The following is a 20,914-nucleotide window of genomic DNA, read 5'->3' on the forward strand; positions in this document are numbered from 1 at the left end:
AACAAACTAAAATGTAACCTGCTGAATCCTTGTCTCCGCCTACAGCAGACATAATGGGAAGTGGCGGCCCTCGTCCATACACTTTAGAAGGATCAGTGATTTGGTTTTGGCGCTCTTTAATTTGCTGTGCAGAATGGAATACTATAAATGGTGTAATAACTATTCATCTGCAGGTTTGTCGAGGATAAAATGTGGGTTACGTTCCTTGAAGGAAGTGTTGCTCTTGCTGCTCTAAACCTTGATGGTGTTGAGGTAAATGAAAATTTTGTGTACTTTAAAAGCAACTTATTTTCTGATCTGTATCTAGTATATAGTGCGCGGCGCATAAAGATAGATGGAGATAGAGATATTTTGCCATATGCTCATTATATGGTAACAAAACAGACATATATCTGCCCCATGGAAACCTATAGCCGCTGTGTCAGTTGGGCTTGATCAGGGCAAGTTTTCAGCCTCTACGTATAAATAGGAATGTTCCCATTCACGAACGGCAAACAAAGATCTTGAAAATGGCGAGGCATTGAAAGACGAAGTATATTAAAACAATAGAACAATTGGTTATTATACATTTAATTTACATAAAACTGGAAAATCCTTTTAAATGACTCCGTCAGTGAAGCCTTTTGTAGAAAGTGCTCCGGTTCAGCCATAACGCACTTTCTATTATGAACTTCCCGCAGCTACATAGCCACGGGCTCACTGACCGCTGCAAAGCATTCTGGGAACACCAGCACTCACCCACCGCTTGGCTGCAGATCCATCTGACAGATCTTGGTCGGATGCTGAGGTCGCCGTTTCTTTGTCTCGTCGCTGTGTGTTTTCTCCTTATTGACGGATCTCATTTGTATTGTTCTCTCCGCCACTTTGCTATAATACTGGATATGGAATCAATAAAGAAATCTCCTATGTTGCCGCCATGAAGCGATCACTTCCTAAATCCGCAGGGAGAGTCCTATAAAATGAATAATGGATGCTCCTTCTCCGCGTGCAACATGTGAAATAAGCCTCAAGCAATTCTTATAAGCTATTAGCAAAATGAATGATCTTAAAGCTGAGGTTGTAATGTGTGATTCCTTGTTAAACACAGGTGTTCGGGAAGACTATGAATGTTCAGCTGAAGAACCCAGACTGGATAGCGCAGGTGGAGGAGGAGATGAGTTTAGAGAGGATAACCGTAGCATTGCCTTGCTCTACAAGCTCCACGCTGCTGGGAGAAGATGTAGAGGTCGCTGCTGACTTCGACATGGAAGGTGCTCAGGCAGAGATCACTGCATCTAACATTTTTACTAATGTCTAAATGTGTATAACGTAGCTTACTGTCTGCCAGAAACAAATATTACGAAGGACTAATGTATACTTCTTTAGCTGGGTGGTCTCCCAGCAGGGGTCGCCACAGGTACGCCAGCTATAACCCCCAACGATCAACTGTTATCACTAGGGGAAGCTGGTACATGGTCGCACCACTTCCTCCACACCACAAAAAGTGGGGGGACCTGAGTGGAGTATCCCCTTCTATGATGTCCATATGTCCTACTAGGACTTAAGGACCTAGACATGATTGAAATGGAATATAGGGACAACGCAGACATTTATTTGACTGCCGAACAGTCGCTGACCGGTCCATTTAGCTGTATAATGTAGTCTGTAGTCAGCAGGAGATGGGCAGCCATTCAAATCCTGCAGTTTCCGGTCACTGAGATCAAGTAGCTGTAGTTCTTAAACAGGGTATTTGCATAAACCATATTTACCCCTTATCCACACGATGGGTAATAAGGTTAGTGACCGGTCAGTATTATGGGACACCCAAGTCCCAGCACATCTGCAGTAAGGAGGAGTCGTGTGGAGCAGCGGTTGAGCATGTTGTTCTGCACTACAATTTCACCTTATGGGATATGGAGAAACCGCTGCACAGATACAGACCTTCTTAGGATATGTCACAATGGATATGTTTTCATCTCTTATTCTCCTAGTGTTTAGGCCTCGTGCACACTTCCGACACGGTTTTCACGGCCGTTTTTGACGGATCCGTGTGTCCGTTTTAGCAGCCGTGTGATTTCCGTGTGCACTCCCGTGTTTACTCCGTGTTTCCGTTTCCGTGCGCCGAGCATGGTACTGTCCAGGGTGCTGAAAGAGTTAATGGGCTGCACTGATTGGCGGTAACTCTTTCAGCACCCTGGACAGTACCATGCTCGGCGCTCGTAAAATACAATTTTAATGTAATAAAAAAAATAATTCATATTTACTTTCCTCCTGTCCGGCCTCCAGCGATGACATTTCATCCATGTCGCCGCTGCAGCCAATCACAGGCTGTAGTGACGTTCACGCACGTCAGAAGGCCGGCCTCCAGGGATGACGCTTCATCCCACGTGACCGCCTCCGCAGCCAATCACAGGCTGCAGCGACCTCTGCAGCCAATCACAGGCTGCAGCGACCTCTGCAGCCAATCACAGGCTGCAGCGACCTCTGCAGCCAATCACAGGCTGCCACGTCAGAAAGTAAGGCCGGACTGGATGAAGAAGAGGGACTCGTCACCAAGACAACGACCGGGTAAGTATGAACTGATATTTTATTTTTAATCAGCAGCCTCTTTTCTCTATCAGTGATTAATGGAGACAAGTGGCTGCTGATTAGTGTAATATTTCTGTTATGTTTTTCGGCCCGGCCGTTGCTAGGCAACGGCTCCGTCACACATGGATGGCACACGGATGCCTTCCGTGTGCCTTCAGTTTTTTTTGACGGCCCCATTGACTTGCATGGGCCTCACGGTCACGGAATCTCGGACCAAAGTAGGACATGCTCTACTTGGGATCGGAACGGAGCAACGGGACCGTCAAAAAAAACTGAAGTGTGCATGGCCCCATTGAAATGAATGGGTCAGTGTGCTAGCCGTCAGAAAAATGCCTAGCACCCTGAAGGAAAAAACTGAAGTGGGCATGGGGCCTTATTCTGTGTAGATTATACTTCCTTGCATCAAGGTGGTGGAAGTAGCGGAGCGGTAGAACCGTTTGTCATATGTGGGGAAGGACCCACGCCATACAATATGCTCCTTTGCTCCATATAGGAGAGCCCATTCAGGATGTGCCGCTCTACTGAAGCCCCAGTGTATTGAGGTGTAGAACCCCATTTTTTAAGGGGGAATGTGGGAAAGACCGGTTATGTTCAAACCTCTCCATAGCCTATAATTGCCTGGATGTACGCCAAAACAGGGCCTTACGGAACGCGTCGTCTATCACACTTTCTAATACAAGGGGATGGCTACAGTTATATGTGATGTAGGAGATTTTCCTGACCTATTCCCCGAATAGACACAGAACCTAAGCCATATGATTCCAATAGTTTTGGAGTTCACTTTATTTTTTTGTATACTATTTTGTGTTATTTTATGATGGTGTTTCCAGATATTGAGAGCAGTTGTCTGTCCATCCTACAGGTGATGTGGACGACTACAGTGCAGAAGTGGAGGAAATACTTCCTCAGCATCTACAGCTGTCGTCATGTTCCACTATGGGGTCATCCCCCGGCTCCTCTCCTCGTTCAAGTCCATGCCCCTCACCCACCATGCCAGAGGGGCCGCCTCCTGCTCTGCCTGTACGTCCAAGCCGTGCACCTGCAAAGACACCGGGACCCCCAGTTTTCTCATCTCAAGGTATGTTACCATAGACTGGAGCTTTATATGAGGTGACTGTCATTTCCCAATTTGGTTATAAAAATTCGGCTGCGTTATAAATATTACCCATTGGGGCTGTTCTGAAATAATTTATATTTTCCTTTTTGTAAACTTGGCAGGACAAAATAGCAGCTGTAATCTAGTCTGTTGCTTTGAGCTGCATCTCCACCTTTTCTTTGGAGACATTTTGCACGAATAAAAATGAGGATATAATCTGTGTTTTTGTGATTTTTATATTTATTTTTTATTGATGTAGAGAATTTGTAGACCTCCCATATAATACATCACATGAAAGTGCAAGCCGAAGTCTCAAGAAAACAATATAGGAGATCTATCAAAGGAAATGTCAAGCAGTTGCCATAACAACCAATCAGATTGCTTCTTTCATTTTCAAAAGGGCCTCTGAAAAAATGAGAGCTTGAACCTGATTGGAGTAGTTGCACATTGAAAAACAAAAGCTTGAACCTTATTGGTTGCTGAGGCCCTTTAGAACTGTAAGAAACAATCTGATTGGTTGCTATGGGCAACTACTCCACTTTTCATTTTGCACCCGTTTTGATACATCTCCCCCAATATGTCCTTGTCTTGTCAGGACATTATGACTGTCGTGTTGTCACCTCTCCTGTGGTCTGTAGCGTCTGCACTCCTACATATTAGATTCCTGTCACCTCACAATCCAACTACCAGAAATCTTTTGGCGTCCTGTGTCCCCATAGTACACTCATTTACGAATATTTGCTTCTCTGTAGCAATTTTAGCGGAAACTATATTAAAGGGGATTTCCGTTTCAGTTTTTTATAATTAGAAGTTGCCAAATTTGTCAATATATTCTGTAACCATTCCTTACGGTTTTTCAAGATCTTTGCTTGTTGTCATTGAACTAAAGCCTTTTTGGTAGATAAGTCTATCCTAGTCAAGTGATTGACACACAGGTGCATGGCTCACAAGACACAAACTATAAAGACTGTGTTCACATATTGCAGTCATCGTGTTTTTTTGGGGTTTTTTAGCCAGGAGCTATGCAAAATCACGCAACTTCAGCATGATTATAGCAGATTAAAACGCAAATTGACCGCAATCCATGAACACAACCAAACAAGCCATGCCGTTGTGTGTCCATTACATGACCAGGACAGATTTTTATATTACCAGGAAGTAAACCATGAAGGTTCCTATTGAATGACAGCAAGCAGAGATCTTGAAATATTAGAACAATTATAACTTTCCGTTATACAAACTTAAAAAATTATTTATTTGCTGAAATCACTTCACTATTTTACCGTTATTGACAAAATCTGTTTAACATTTTGGTGCATAGCTAAAAACGAAACATATCTTTAAAAAATGTATAAAATGAAAGCCGTGACATTTTGAAGAGGAAATCCTAATCGGACCGAGTAACTTTATACAGAAGTGGGTTTTTATGGAAAAGTTACATCTTCAAAAATAAAGGCCGATATCTAGTGAGTGGTAGCAGAGCATGCTGGACAACGTTGTATAACAGAATACCACACAGTGTATACTGCTTACGTGGAACTGCATGCTGGAATATAGCAGTTCTTATATACCTATGTTTGTAATAGGATCTCCAGTGGACCTCCAGCCAGTAGTACTAAAGGAAGCTCAATCTCTGACTCTTGAACCTAAACGAGCACCCCCTCCGAGACCGGGTGCCCCACCGGCACGTCCAGCACCCCCACAGCGTCCACCACCTCCATCAGGTAAGCGTTAACTCTGTGTCTGCTGATATAAGCAAATGTAAGCAATGCAATGATTGACAACCCTTTGCGTGTGTGTCACTTACTCGAGATGACGCTGTAAATGACGGCAAGTGACACACATTAACGTTCCTGAAGTGTCTTGAGAGTGAATAGACATCACTTCAGGAACGTTAATGTGGGTGTAAGTGACTGCACACGCTGTGCGGATTACATGAATGGAGAGAAGTGTATGACGCTGATTGGTCACTGATTGGTCAGCGTCATACACTTCTGTTTACAACGCCCACTTGGTCAAAAGTAAAAACACGCCCAGTTGGCCATTAAGAAACTCATTAGTATAAATCTAATATAGGTCATAACTTGCTCAAAATTGATCGTTTTTTTCTAAATAAAAACCACTGTTATCTACATTCCAGCGCCGATCATATTATGTAGGGGATAGAGCATTTATAATGTGGTGACAGAACATCTAACTTCAACAAGCCGTGTTCTCCAACCTCTGACCACTGCAATTTTTTTTATTTTTTAAATCAATGCTTGATTTTATTTTGAACAACTTTTGAATTGGATTTTATTTAAAAAAATTAATAAATGAACATTTTGAGATACTGCTTCTAAGTATCGTGGATACATAGCTGCATCTTGCGGTCAAAGATGAATCAGTCAGGTCCGTGGAACTGACCGCTTGGGTGAGCGCACCCTCCAGCTATTATCGACCACACCTACGTGGTCTGGACCAGAGCTCACCAAAGCAGTCAGTCCCGCTAACCTGACTGATTCGGCTTTAAAGAGGCTCTGTCACCAGATTCTGAAACCCCTATCTCCTATTGCATGTGATCGGCGCTGCAATGTAGATAACAGTAACGTGTTTTGTTTTTTTTTAAACGTTTATTTTTGGCCAAGTTATGAGCTATTTTATATTTATGCAAATGAGGTTTGAAATGGACAACTGGGCGTTTTGTTTTTTTTCGTTATGGCCAACTGGGCGTGTATTGTGTTTTTAACTGGGCGTGTATTGTGTTTTTAACTGGGCGTGTATTGTGTTTTTAACTGGGCGTGTATTGTGTTTTTAACTGGGCGTGTTTACGTGTATGACGCTGACCAATCAGTGACCCGTCAGCATCATACACTCATCTCCATTGATTTACACAGCAGCGATGTGCAGCCACATACACAGAGATTAACGTTAATCAAGTGTCCTGATAATGAATACACATGACCATCCAGCCGCGACGTCATGTGTATTCAGAATCCTGACACTTCTGAATCCTTTCTTTCAGATTTCTAGCACGGGAAACGAAATCTCGCGAGATTTCGGAGATAAACGAGATTTCGTTTCCCTTGCTGCAAATCTCACAGAAAAGATTCAGAAGTGTCAGGATTCTGAATACACATGACGTCCAGGCTGGAGGTCATGTGTATTCATTATCAGGACACTTGATTAACGTTAATCTCTGTGTATGTGGCTGCACATCGCTGCTGTGTAAATGAATGGAGAGGAGTGTATGCTGCTGACTGGTCACTGATTGGTCAGCGTCATACATGTAAACACGCCCAGTTAAAAACACAATACACGCCCAGTTAAAAACACAATACACGCCCAGTTGGACATAACGAAAAAAAACGCCCAGTTGTCCATTTCAAACCTGATTTGCATATATATAAAATAGCTCATAACTTGGCCAAAAATGAACGTTTTTTTAAAAAACAAAACGTTACTGTTCTCTACATTGCAGCGCCGATCACATGCAATAGGAGATAGGGATTTGAGAATCTGGTGACAGAAGCTTTATCTTGCAGTTAAAGAGGCTCTATGTATCCAGGATACATCAAAGCTGCATCTCAAAGTTAAACATTTTTTTTTTTTTATTGAAACCCAATTCAAAACTTGTTCAAAATAAAATAAAACTTTTGGTTTATTTAGTATGATATCTTTATTTCCTAAGTATTTTGGAAACGACTACAACAGGTGATTATGTCCTAATCGATTTCTCTTTCCTTTAGTTAAAGTTAAAATGTCTTCGTGGATCTGGGTTATGTGAGGGTCAGGCCCCATGCACACGACAGCAAAATACCTCAGTTTTTGCGGACCGCAATTGCGGTCCGCAAAAACGGAGCCATTCACTTTCATTGAACACTGACACCTTTCCGTAGCACTACGGAAGGGTGTCAGTGCCGTGGAAATGTTCCGGGAATTATGGAACATGTCCGTTCTTTCGCATTTTGCGGGCCGTGCTCCCATACTTTGTATGGGAGCACGGCCCGAAAATGCGGCTGTCAGTCAGCGGCCGGCCGTGCCCGCAATCGCGGGCCGTGATTGCGGGCACGGTCGTGTGCATGGGGCCTTACACCGCATCTTCCACATACGTGACGTCTCTCCGTTAAAGAGGTTGTCTCGGGGTACACATTGGTGGCAAAGCCACAAGAGTAACTGTCAGTGCTTTCCGAGCAACGCTTCCACTTTGTTTTAGTGATTGGCAGTGGTCACCAAAATCGGACCCTGTCAGTCGACCATTGGTGGCAAAACGTAGTGATATGCCAGCGATGTCTATCCTGAGACCACTCTTACATGGCTGCACATCATTGTATGCCCTGATATGTATGCCATGTTTTGGCTCCAGATTACATTGGACAGTATTTAGATAATGGTTGTATGGTACACGAGCTGTATGACGCACACTATAGGCAGAGCTGTGCGTGTCTCGAATGTCGGAACCATGCCCGGACTACAGTGCTGCCAGCGATACATCACACTGATCATTCACTCTCTGTTCTACTTTCTGCTGCTCTCCATGTGCCATGTTAAGGTGCTAGAAGCCCTGCGCCAGCTAGGAAAGAGATTGGAGGTAATAGTAGCGTCCATTTGTCTCCTGTGCTGAATGTAAATTGGGCACCTGTCCAGTTTACATTTCCTCTCCCTTTCCTTCCACATTCATGTAGTGTTGTTACTGTGTATCTCCCGTCCCATCATGTCATGTCAGCTGTACAATATTCATGGGCATAGTTCAGTACACCACCCAGACACATCATCATGGATGACATAGTACAGGTCACACATTTTCCCTCTAGAACACGAAGGTGCCATTAACATTTTGGCACTTTCCCTAATATGCAGTAAAGTTGCAGGATTACACCAACATGACCTCAAGATCGCAGACAATCCCGTCACAAGGCCCGTGACCTTACCAAGAACTTCCCGCAACCTAAGGTTGTCACCCAGCTTTCACAAAATCCTGATCGGCAACTCTGGTGAACACACTGCTCCCTCATGGCACAGATTTGCCAATCAGGACTAAAGAAAAGGTTGGTGACAGTGATGGCGGCTATATTGGTGGTCACCCAGCTTTCCTGAAAAAAGTGGAAAACAATTAATAAAATCACATGTAAATCCCAGTTAATGTTTATATTTGGGGGTTAATGCTTTAAAAGCAGCAATGTATTCCGAATATACAGCACCAGAACATACCACCGCTACAAGACCCAGAGTTCAAAAACCCACTGCACTGCTAAGCGCACACATTGTACAATAGGACGCTGGTTGTTGTGCCTCCGTGCTTGATGCCGTCTTCCCTGTCACCTGTCTGTCAATGTTCTCCTGTTTTGGTCTCTACAATCTTTAGTGTTTTTTCTCTCTTTAACAAGGTGCGGGTGCTCCTCCCAGCCCGGGGGTCGCTCGCAGAGATGCGGAAGGTAAATTGACCGCCATACTGCGGACTGCATGAGTGTACTATACATGTGTCCTAAAACTACTCTACTAACATCCGCTAGACAGGGCATATGATGTTATATTCTAATATAGTTGGAATCTATAACCCCATGAATACTCTTTTTTTTTTTTCTATGTATAATGATACCAAATATTTTAAAAACTATGTCTACCTCTGCAACCATTTTTTTTTATTGCTGCAAATCCTATAATAAAAAGAAAAATTAAGCGTGTTTACAAATGGGAGTTGTAGACAAAGGTCTTGATTGAGTATTTCCTATATGTCTCCATGGCAACAGACTACAAACCCTTTGTAGTCTGATCCTGCAGCCACTCTCCCTTCCAATGGTCCCCTACATACTGAAGTATGTTTGTAAAACGTTGTAGACCGATAGAAGATAATGACTGTAGGATCAGACTACACAGGGTTTGTTTGTTGCCATGGAGATATATAGAACTTCACAGAAAATGTGGATATGTCTAACATGGGAATACCCCTTTAAGTCTTAATTCTTATACGGTGCCTTGGATACCCGTTTCGTAATTTTTAGATTAAAGCAATAAAAAAAAAAATTTGGTTGTGAAGAATTATTGCACGAGCGCATGATGCCCATGTCTAAATACATTGATGTGCACATTTTTATTTTTTTTAACTAAATGAAGATGGATTTTGTTAACTATTTATTAATGTGTTTTTTTTTTGTGTTTTTTAATTTCTTTATTGTTACTACTACTCCTGGGGTAGGGTAGCAAGGAATCTGTAATCTGCAGATCACTGATACCAATGCTAAGGGGCCTATGTAAATATTCACTAGTATAGAGTTCATTACCCAAGTATATTGTGGGAGGTCGGAAGCCGGGTAAAGAGGAAGCATTTAGGGTGACAGATCTGCTATAATAGGGCACATCAGGAAATACTTCTACGTAATTAAATAACTCCCTGTATAAAGAGTAAAAGATTTTCTACAGAAAATCACACCGCTATCGGTATCCTCCGTCAGAGGCACTGCTGGGAAGACCTAATACTGAGCAGTCTGAAAATACTGGATGAAGAATATTATTATTCTATTACTTTGTGGTTTAGAGAATCTATAAAAAAAAAAAAGGTCTAACATTCATAGCGTGATCTGCAAGAGCCGACTCCAAGGGATGGATCTACGCAAAAATCTCCATATTGATCTAAATGATTGCCTCTATTAGGTCCCTAAAAGCCCCTAGATTCCCTAAAGGATAGATTCCCACTGTAATTTAAGCCAGTTATTCTCGTAAATTATAGTGAATCTGTTCGGCTGCCCTTCCCGCTAAGCCCCGACCATGTGTTTTAAGAAGTGCCGTGAGTGGTGGAAAATGGCAAAAAGTCACCAATTAATGCACAAATCTGGTGTGCGCTATAATTGGGGAATGTTTAAGGACCTACTGTATAGTTTCAGATTTAGATTGCCGTGGGGGAGATTTACAAAGCAAAACTGCGCCAAAAAACTGGCGCACCTCCCGGGACCTATGATGACTTTTTTTTAAATACTAATATAGTACACTTTTCATGATGGATTATTAATGCATGTGTAATGTCTGGCCGGCCTCATGGTCCGTGTGCAGACCGTTACTTGTGTGAAAGTGAAGTGGTTTTGAGTTTTCGCTTTGTGTTTCAGTTCGTGGACAACTTCCTCCCCAGTTGGGGGCGCCAGTGACTGCCCCCTGCGCTTCAGTGCGACCGGTGAGCATCATATCCTCTATTATACCAGCAGCGTAGCGGGTTATGCCACATACATTTCTACAAGTGCGGCATTAAGAGATGGAGGAACATTCTTTACATAGTGATGACCCTCCTCTCCATTCTCTGCCCTCCACTCTGAGCCGATGACCTGAATTAAGTGATTCACACCACGTTTGTGCCCTACGTTTATCATGTACGTCAGGAAAGCTCCTGAGGTACGCTATAAACATGCACAAAGGTTTCCATTATCCCGACTGAGATTGAAAGCGTCCTTTTGGACTGGCCTGATATACGTCGGTACACTTTTCTTCTTTTTTTTTTTTTTTTTTTTTTACATGGCAGCCTATCCATGACGGATGCCACTGTGTGGCATCTGTCAGCATTAGACATATACCTCAGGGAGTTTCCCAGGGCCAGAGTCCCCGGGAAGATCATTAAGTAGTGCTCGACTAGGGGACTCTGTGCCTGGAGAAGCCCCTGATGTCACTGTAGTTGCAAGCCCCTGACATCACTGTCCATATTTGAACAGAGTCCCCAACCAGAGTATCGGTAGCTCTCTGGCCAGGGACTCTGGGACTGGATACGTCCCTGATGTCACTGTCCATATATGGACAGTGATGTCAGGGGATACTCCAGGAGCGGAATCCCTGGCCAGAGAGCTACCGATACTCTGGCTGGGGACTCTGGCTGAAAGCCCCTGACATTTCAGTTCATATACGAACAGTGACGGCAGGTTTTCCCCCGGACACAGCGCTTCAAGTAGCTCTGTGCCCGGGGACTTAGGGTGACGTATCCCACTGTGTGCCTACACAGTGGGATACGTTGCAACCTTATGTAGTGTTAAAACTCTGTTAATCAGGTCTAGCCTGAGACAGACCAGTTGCTCCAGATGTGCTGCCCAACGACCGAAAAGGTGTGGGCTGTGTATATTTGCATAAAAATAGGCTTTTTTGGGACCATTCTTGGATACGGCTTAAAGGGGGTGTCTAGAATTGGAAAAAAATTGGCTGTTTTTATTTCTGAAAGCCATGTTTTTCTTATTTTGGACAGACCCTTTAAGACTTGGGATTTAATTGTTGGGAGACGTGCTGCCTGACAACCCCATATTAAAAAGATAAAGCTGTTAAGCCGTGTATCCCCAGCAACCAGATTGTCAGGTGTGATTTTCTCTTTGTTGACCATAAAGAAGGGGAACAGCAGTCATGTCTTGCCAGCGCTCACCTCAGGCTCTGGTTTTATGGTATTGGATTAATTAGAAATCATTTTGGTGAGGAAACTCTCAGCGTTGGCTTTCCGTTCCGAGGTTCCGTCGGAGGTTTCCACAGCTTCCGTTATGATATGATATCAATGGTGACGGAAACAATGCTAATGGTTTCCGTTCGTCACCATTCCGGCAGGTTTCCGTTTTAACGACGGAATCAATAGTGCAGTCTACTGCGCAATTGATTCCGTCGGAAAAACGGAAACCTGCCGGAACGGTGACAAACGGAAACCATTAGCAATGTTTCCGTCACCATTGATATCAATGGTGATGCAAACGGAAGCTGTGGTTTCCATTTGACTTTCCGTTGCGGGGTTCCATGACGGAAACCTCGGAACCCCGGAACGGAAAGCGAACGGTGATGTGAACAGATCCTGAGATGCACTAAATGACTGTTATCATAACCTTTCCCCAGATAATCCCTCCTCGTGCTGGAGTTATTAGTGTCCCCCAAAGCCGACAAGCACAGACAAGACCAAATACTGAGGCACCAGTAAAAGCTGCTGAGCCAGCCAAAGGTAAGTGTATCCTCCTATACAAGGTGTATGTGACATCACTCCAGGGTCTACGGGTTCTGGTCCCACTGGCGTCCTCATTCCGTTTTATCAGGTTTCCGTCTCCTCTCACAACCAGAAAAGCAGTCTATTTTACCTAGTAAAGGAATGGGAAGATGGCGGAGCCATAATATGGCAATGGTATCTGTCATTGATCTTGTGAAAGTGGAACCGATGAAGCCAGTGTAAACAGAGGCTTAGGCGTGCACATGCGAACTATCAATCTTAGTGTCCCTCCATGTACTTTAGAGGAGCTGTCCTTGCTCCTAAAATGTGGTGGTCTTGTAAAAAATTGCTTTGCCCATTAAATAACAATTTTGGGGCATCTTTTCACTTGTCCCATTCCTCTATTATTCCTCCTGGAGCCATATGACTATATGGAAAAATAAGCGTTACAATAGGTTGTGTCCCTACACCGTCTGACAACAATGTCCGTGCTGATTGGACCGTCACTGTGTAGGGACACACCCCGTTGCTGCTCAGATCTGCTGAAAAATGTCGACATATGGTCTTCTTAATAAAACATATTTGTGTTTCTACTTCTCTTTCAGCGATTCATTCTCTTCCTGAGCCCTTGAAACCCCAACTTGCAGCCCCTCTCCAGCCCAGCCCAACTTCCCAGCCACCCTGCCAAAAACTGGCAGAACCTCTGTTACCTACAACGTTGCATCCTACTTCCCAAACAGCCCCAGTGCAAATCCTAGACCCGCCTCCTCCTCAAGCCCCTCCTCGTAGCCGATCCTCCCAGAACCTGCCTTCAGAGCAAACCCCTTCTCAACAGGTAAGCCTGGCCACCGTGAAATACATGGTCTAGTTAATGCAGTTATTCATTTATTGAACTTTGGAGAGGAAATTCTCATAGAGGGACGGTAACCACCAACAGTTTAAATACATTTAAAGGGGTTGTCCAGGATTAGAAAAACATGGCTGCTTTCTTCAAAAAAACAACTGTCCATGGGTTGTCTCTTGTATTGCAGCTCAGATCCATTGAAGTAAATGTCTGAGCTGCAATACCACACACAACCTGTGGCCAGGTATGGCGCTGTTTTTAGTTGAGAAAAAAAAAAGCCATCTTTTTATAATCCTGTACAATCCATTTAAGCAAAAGCTGCTATTTTGTATAAATTAAACGTGCAGATCTCACAAAATGGCAGGGATTGCCATGCCTTATAATATGCGTTGTATGCTGACATTTTGGAATTTCTCCACTTTGAGAGAAGGGACTGGATCTCTTTAATTGTATTGCAGGACAAACAAAACACAAAATACTGTAACTACTGGTATAAGTCAATGTATAATCCTGCTCTGAGCTGAACAGCTAACTGATGACTGACAGTCTGGTTGCTAGGGATACGATGCCTAACAACCAGTCTGCCTAAGGTAACTCAGGTCTCAAATCTAAAGGCAGTTTATACTATTCGCTGCCTCTTCTGTGTTGCCTATATAGCGTGGCCACCGAACATACTGTAATTGTGTCATTTGTGACTTGGGAAAATATAACATGAAAAGGTATGTACCCCTTTGTAGACATAAGTCTGCATAGACGCTGTATACACAAAATGGGATGAATTTTATTTTTCTTTTTTTTTCTTTTTTTTTCCAATGTTTCTTTTTTATTTTCGATACAATAGAACTATAAAAATGGTTCCAAAGCGCACATAGCCTTTTAAAGGTTTAAGGCTGGAAACTTTAGCAGTGCATGTCGAGTTTATCACATTGTGTATATCTCTTATTCTATCTATTTTTCTTTAATATCTGTCTTTTTTATCACTAGCAGGAGCAACCATCAGGGTAACAGGTACCTCAGTCATTTCACCCTATTTCTATATCCATCAGTGAATGACACCCTTAGTTCCATACGTCTCATGTCACTGATAATTGTCATCTGTATTAATCCGGATAACCATCATTACCGCTGCAGTTTGCTGTCATGATAAAGAAGGGACCATCTATTACTACTTGGTATTCTCTAAATTGTCCTCCAAGAACTGAAAACTTTTCTTGGCAGTGGGGTCTATTGTTCGTTTGTGCCCAGATATATGGCGACTGCTGTCTTTACTAGGCCATGCAAACCCCACTAATGGGGAGTCTGTTCTAGACCGGCTTGGAAGTCTCTTATGAAGATATGTTTATGGGATAAAACCAGAAATACATGAACTTTTATGTATGGAGGTGGGGGCATGTTTCTTAAGGAGATCTTGTGTCCCCACACCTCCCCAGTTTGCACCTTTAATCTTTTGGGGACCCTTAAAGTGAATCTCCACCTTTTAACACCATTTCATTTTTAGGTCCAAAATTCTGCGTTTAATTTTATTAGGTGTATAGGTTTTTGTTTTTTTTTAGCTCTATATTCCCTAACGAATTCTGGCCTGTGGCCACCACTAGGGGGAGATTATTTAAAATAGGGTTATTGACTTCAAAGGGTATCTGTATAAATCTGCATGTAGAGAGCTCCCTCTAGTGGTGTCATTAGGCAAACAGAATTTTATTATTTATCTGTGGTCCGGTAATGAAATACATTAGTTTTAAATTGTCATTCACTGTGATTTAATGTGCCAGCTGGTATGTGTACCCATTTAGTCATTTCACTGGCAGTAAGACATATTAGTGTTTTACATATCATCACCATCTACATATACTAACAAAAAGAGAAACGCGTATATCAGACTGCGCCTCTCCAGCAAATTAGATTTTTTTTTATGACAACATAAAAAAATTATACAAGAAAAGACGCAGACCGGATAAAAACAATTAAAAACGCAAACTTACCAGACCCAAATCATAACACCTGGTTGGGCTACAGAACAAGACCCCACATGGAGATCGATGAGAAACAAACCATAGGATACAAGAAGGTTTTCTTTTTGTTAGTATACACGTTGACTAGCACGCTCTTGTTTATACGTTCTTTGTAGATGGGATGGATCACCGTCCTTGCACTGACTGGTTCAGCAGCGTTTATATCTGTGTGGACGTCCTGCAGCAAATAGATTGCTGGAGTATTAGGACAATATAGGTATCGCTTTCTTTATCATGACATGATGCCTGCTATATCGTATTAACTTTTACTGCTGCAGAAATCAATACTTTCCTAACAAACAGCGGGTGTTCCCCAGCGTTGTCATCTCATATCCATGAATGAGCAGAAATATTGGATATATCTTATAGTCATCAATTTCTAATGTTGATGTTGTTTTTGTGCGCTTTAAATGGACTGATTAGTCATGTCATTTACAGTCATTGATTCATAGTTACATAGTTCATACGGTTGAGAAAAGACACATGTCCATCAAGTTCAACCAAGGGAAGGTAAAAATTTCTACACATAGGAGCTGATATTTTTTGGTTCTAGGAAATGATCTAAGCCTTTTTTAAAGCATCTACTGTCCCTGCTGTGACGGCTCCTGCGGTGACTATTCCATAGATTCACAGTTCTCACAGTAAAGAAGGCTTGTCGCCTCCGCAGGTTGAACCTTTCTTTTTCCAGACGGAGGGAGTGCCTCCTTGTTTTTTGAGGGGGTTTTACATGGAACAGGATTTCTCCATATTTTCTGTATGTGCCATTAATATATTTATATAAATTAATCATGTCTCCCCCTTAGTCGTCTTTTCTCAAGGCTAAATAGGTTTAAGTCTTTTAATCTTTCCTCATAACTTAGATTCTCCGCGCCCCTTATTAGCTTCGTTGCTCTTCTATGTATTTTTCCTCCTTTCTATGAACTGGAGCCCAGAACTGGACTGCATATTATAGATGAGGCCTCACTAATGCTTTGTAAAGTGGTAATATTACATCCCTGTCCCGCGAGTCCATGCCTCTTTTAATACACGACAATATCTTGCTGGCCTTTGAAGCAGCTGATTGACATTGCAAGCTGTTATTGAGTTTATGATTTACAAGTACACCCAGATCCTTCTCAACAAGTGAATCCGCCAGTGTAGCTCCCCCGAGGACATATGATGCATGCAGGTGGTTGGTACCCAGATGCATAACTTTACATTTATCTACATTAAACCTCATTTGCCAACTGGATGCCCAAACACTGCAATTCATGAACAGCTTCCATAGTCTGAACTATATTGCATAGCTTGGTGTCATCTGAAAAAATAGAAATAGTGCTATTAATCCCATCCTCTCTATCATTATTAAACAAGTTGACTAATATTGGTCCCAGCACTGAACCCTGGGGTACACCACTTATTACCGGGGACCATTCAGAGTAAGAATCATTGACCACAACTCTGGATACGGTCCTTGAGCCAATTCTCAATCCAATTACAAACTCTACTTTCTAAACCTATAGTACTCAATTTACCCATTCGACGTCTATGAGGGACAGTGTCAAATGCCTTTGCAAAGTCCAAAAACACTATGTCCACAGCGGCCCCTCTGTCTAGGCTTCTGCTCACCTCTCATATAAACACTATATCCACAGCGGCCCCTCCGTCTAGGCTTCTGCTCACCTCTTCATAAAGACAAATCAGGTTGGTTTGACAGCTTCTATCCATAGTAAAACCGTGCTGGCTGTCACTTATAATACTATTTTTTGTCACATAATCCTGTATATAGTCCCTTAATAGCCCCTCAAACATTTTCCCCACAATTGATGTTAAGCTTACTGGTCTATAATTACCCGGGGAAGACCTAGAGCCTTTTTTGAAAATAGGCACCACATTTGCCCTGCGCCAGTCCCTTGGCACTATACCAATCACTAGAGAATCTCTAAATATTATGAAGAGGGGGACGGAAATAACTGAACTAAGCTCTTTAAGAACTCTAGGGTGTAACCCATCTGGTACCGGGGCCTTGTGCACATTTTTATTTTATTTAGCTTGGACCATATCTACATTCATCCAATTCAGTATATCAACTGATATATTAACAGCACTGGCACCGGCTACATCAGCTGCTCTTTCTTCAGTTGTATATACAGAGCTGAAGAACCCATTTAGTAACTCTGCCTTCTCTTGATCCCCTGTGACCAACTCCCCATTACCACTATCTAGGGGTCCTACATGTTCAGACCTTGGCTTTTTTGCATTTATATGCTTGAAGAATTTTTTAGGATTTGTTTTACTATCCTTGGCCACCTGCCTTTCATTTTTGTATTTTTGCTGATTTTATTACCTTTTTACAGATTTTATTAACAAAGGTTGCAGATGTACCCTCAGATTTGTATTTTTCAAATGCCCTTTTTGTCATGTATTACCCTTTTTACAGAAGGTGTAAGCCATGGGGGTTTAATTGTAGTCGTTTATACTTGTTACCTATAGGAATAAATTTTGCACTATAATAACCCAAAGTAGATTTTAAAATCTCCCATTTATCATTTGTACCATTATTTGACATTAGTTCTTCCCAGTCTATATCCTGAATTGCAGCCCTCATCCTGGGGAAATTGGCTTTCTTAAAATTAAGTGTTTTTGCCCTCCCAGCCTGTGTTTGTTTTTTACAGTATATGTAAAATGTAACTATATTGTGATCACTGTTACCAAGGTTTTCACGAACATTGACGTTCCCAACAAGCTCTGCATTATTAGAAATGACCAGATCCAACAGAGCTTCACCTCTAGTCGGGTCTTCCACAAACTGGCCCATAAAATTTTCCTGCAACAGGTTGAGGAAATGTCTCCCCTTTTGCAGTTGAAGCCGAACCATGACACCAATTAATATCCTGGCAATTCAAATCTCCCATTATTACTACTGTACCCGCCTGTGCAGCCCGCTCCATCTGTTTATATAGCTGACCTTCCATCTCCTCAGTTATATTGGGGGGTCTATAGATTACACCAAAAGTAATTTTTCCAGTGTTTGCCTCCCTTTGTAATTCCACCCACAAGGTTTCAACCTCCTTACAGTCTTCACCCTCTAATGTCTCTTTCACACTCCCCTTCAAATCACTTCTCACATACATAGACATACACCACCACCTTCATATATCACTTCTCACATACAGACATACACCACCGCCTTCATATCACTTCTCACATACAAACATGCACCACCGCCTTCATATCACTTCTCACATACATACACCACCACCTTCATATCACTTCTCACATACAAACATGCACCACCGCCTTCATATCACTTCTCACATACATACGTACACCACCACCCTCATATCACTTCTCACATACAGACATACACCACCGCCTTCATATCACTTCTCACATACAAACATGCACCACCGCCTTCATATCACTTCTCACATACAGACATGCCCCACTGCCTTCATATCACTTCTCACATACAGACATACACCACCGCCTTTCTGATTCGCCCTGTCTTTTCAAAACACTGTAAAACCCTGTAGATTTACAGCCCAGTCCTATGAGAAGAGTAGCCATGTTTCAGCAACACCAACTATATCTATATGTTCCTCCAGTAGCAACGTTCCCCCAATTCTTTTTCTCAGTTTACCATATACCTCCTCTTATCCACTTAAAAACCTCTCGGGATATGCACCTCCATGAGTAAATTCAAGTTTCTATTCTAGAGTTCGCTTGCAGGCTGAATATGGAATTCATTTCAATATGTGACCGGGTAGAAGGACACTTGAAATACTGCAGCCCTTCACTTCTTACCTGCTGATATCATCTGCAGGAACATATAGATCGGGAGATATGATGTACACAATCATTTTAAAGGGGTTGTTCAGGCCTAAGAATTCTTCAGAATAGGCCATCTATACCTTTTATCGGTGGGTGGGTCCGATTCTTGGCACCCCCGCCGATCAGCTGTTTTGAAGGGGCCGTGACACTCGTGCGATCTCTGCTTCACCGCCACACTATACGAGCAGATAAGGAATATCGCATACCCACATGTAGCGGCAGTTCACAGTATAAGGCTATGTTCACATCTGCATCAGGGCTAGTACTACGGTATTCATCCCGTCAAAACGACGGAACCCTTGCACAACGGAGACAAACTGAAACCATTGGCACTGGATCCGTCCCTTTTGAAATATATGGTGACGGAAACCTATGGTTTCAGTTTGGGTCTGTCAGGGCTCCGTTCCGACGGAACTTTGGAATGGAGCCCTGACGCAGATGTGAATGAAGCCTTACAGCCTTCTCCCATTCACTTGAATGGGAAAAGGCTGTAATACTGTGAACCGCCGCTACATGTGTGTCTGCGATACACAATACGAGCAGGTTGAAATGAAGGGAAAGTAGCGAGCGTCGTAGCCCCTTCAAAACAGCTGACTGATGGGAGTCGGACCCCCACCGATCAGGTATTGATGGCCTATCCTGAAAATAGGTGTTTTGCAGTCCTAAGAAATTGATGGCCTATCTTACACAAACAGGGAGTTCCAGGCTGGTAGTGTGTCTATAGAAGGAACTTGCTACTTGAAAGGGGTATATCTATCTTTAACATTTATGGCATATCCACAGGATATGCTATAAATGTTTGATAGAAGCGAATCCGGCATCCATCTCTAGAACAGGGGTCCTACAACCTTATCCCGGGTGCGAGCTGACGCATATAGGCGAAGAATAAATGGAGAGGGGCCGGGAGTTACAGAAAAAGCCGAGCTTGCTGTGCCTGTAATTCCTGCAAAAGTGAATGGGAGCTCGGCTTTTTACATAATTCATGGACACTTCTCCATTGATTCTCTGGGACGTGGTTGTGGAACCCTAATTCTGGAGATAGAGGTGGGACCCGCATCTATCAGACATTTTTGGCATATCCTGTAAATATGCCTTTAAATGTGGGAATGTCCGTTTAAAGAGATTGGCCAGGTTTAGAAAAACATGGCTTCTTCCAGAAACAGTGCCCCACCTGTCCACAGGTTGTGTGTGGTATTCCAGCTCCGCCTCATTCTTTTCAATAAAGCTGATCTGCAATATTCGACACAACTCATGGACCGGTGTGGCCCTTTTTCTTGGAAGAAAGCCATGATTTTCTAATTCTGGACAACTCCTTTAATAAAGTCCTGTGATTACAGCAGCCTAGGGACTGATTTAAGCAGAATGTAGGTGTAAATTAACGGGCTAAGGGAGGAACGGCGATCGGGTGAAGAAGTAGCTCCACTATATCTGCGACATGGCAGACCATGATGATAACCTCCTGCCTGTTCGTGAATTAGGAAGGAGGAGAGGTCTGCAGCACAAACCGCTGAGCGTTGGAGGGAAAGACAAAGTATTGTACATGAGGATGCACACGACAGTATTTTCATCTATCCAGAAATACAGTCCGTAAATACGGATCAGTAGGCATCTGTATTTCATTCGTGTGTATATACGGAAGGGTGTCTGTAAATACTGTCCGTATTCCATCCACCTATACG

The 20,914-nt window shown here is 42.8% G+C and overlaps 1 protein-coding gene across 8 annotated transcripts in view; it reads left to right on the forward strand.

The window, feature by feature from the left end:
* Nucleotides 1-20,914, forward strand: part of SYNJ1 (synaptojanin 1) — an 88,184-nt gene that overhangs the window by 58,535 nt on the left and 8,735 nt on the right. For 4 of the 8 annotated variants that reach the window (XM_075854527.1, XM_075854526.1, XM_075854529.1 and 1 more), the window contains 9 exons: nucleotides 174-252; nucleotides 1,088-1,250; nucleotides 3,431-3,646; nucleotides 5,251-5,388; nucleotides 8,196-8,234; nucleotides 9,031-9,078; nucleotides 10,744-10,808; nucleotides 12,485-12,587; nucleotides 13,175-13,404. In XM_075854527.1, the coding sequence (XP_075710642.1) occupies nucleotides 174-252; nucleotides 1,088-1,250; nucleotides 3,431-3,646; nucleotides 5,251-5,388; nucleotides 8,196-8,234; nucleotides 9,031-9,078; nucleotides 10,744-10,808; nucleotides 12,485-12,587; nucleotides 13,175-13,404 (1,081 nt within the window). Of the gene's footprint in view, nucleotides 1-173; nucleotides 253-1,087; nucleotides 1,251-3,430; nucleotides 3,647-5,250; nucleotides 5,389-8,195; nucleotides 8,235-9,030; nucleotides 9,079-10,743; nucleotides 10,809-12,484; nucleotides 12,588-13,174; nucleotides 13,405-14,397; nucleotides 14,422-20,914 lie in introns of all 8 variants that reach the window. The other 4 variants (XM_075854533.1, XM_075854532.1, XM_075854530.1 and 1 more) reach the window with 4 other exon arrangements.

The sequence above is a fragment of the Rhinoderma darwinii genome, chromosome 2 (assembly GCF_050947455.1).
Source record: "Rhinoderma darwinii isolate aRhiDar2 chromosome 2, aRhiDar2.hap1, whole genome shotgun sequence".
Classification (NCBI taxonomy): Eukaryota; Metazoa; Chordata; class Amphibia; order Anura; family Rhinodermatidae; genus Rhinoderma; species Rhinoderma darwinii.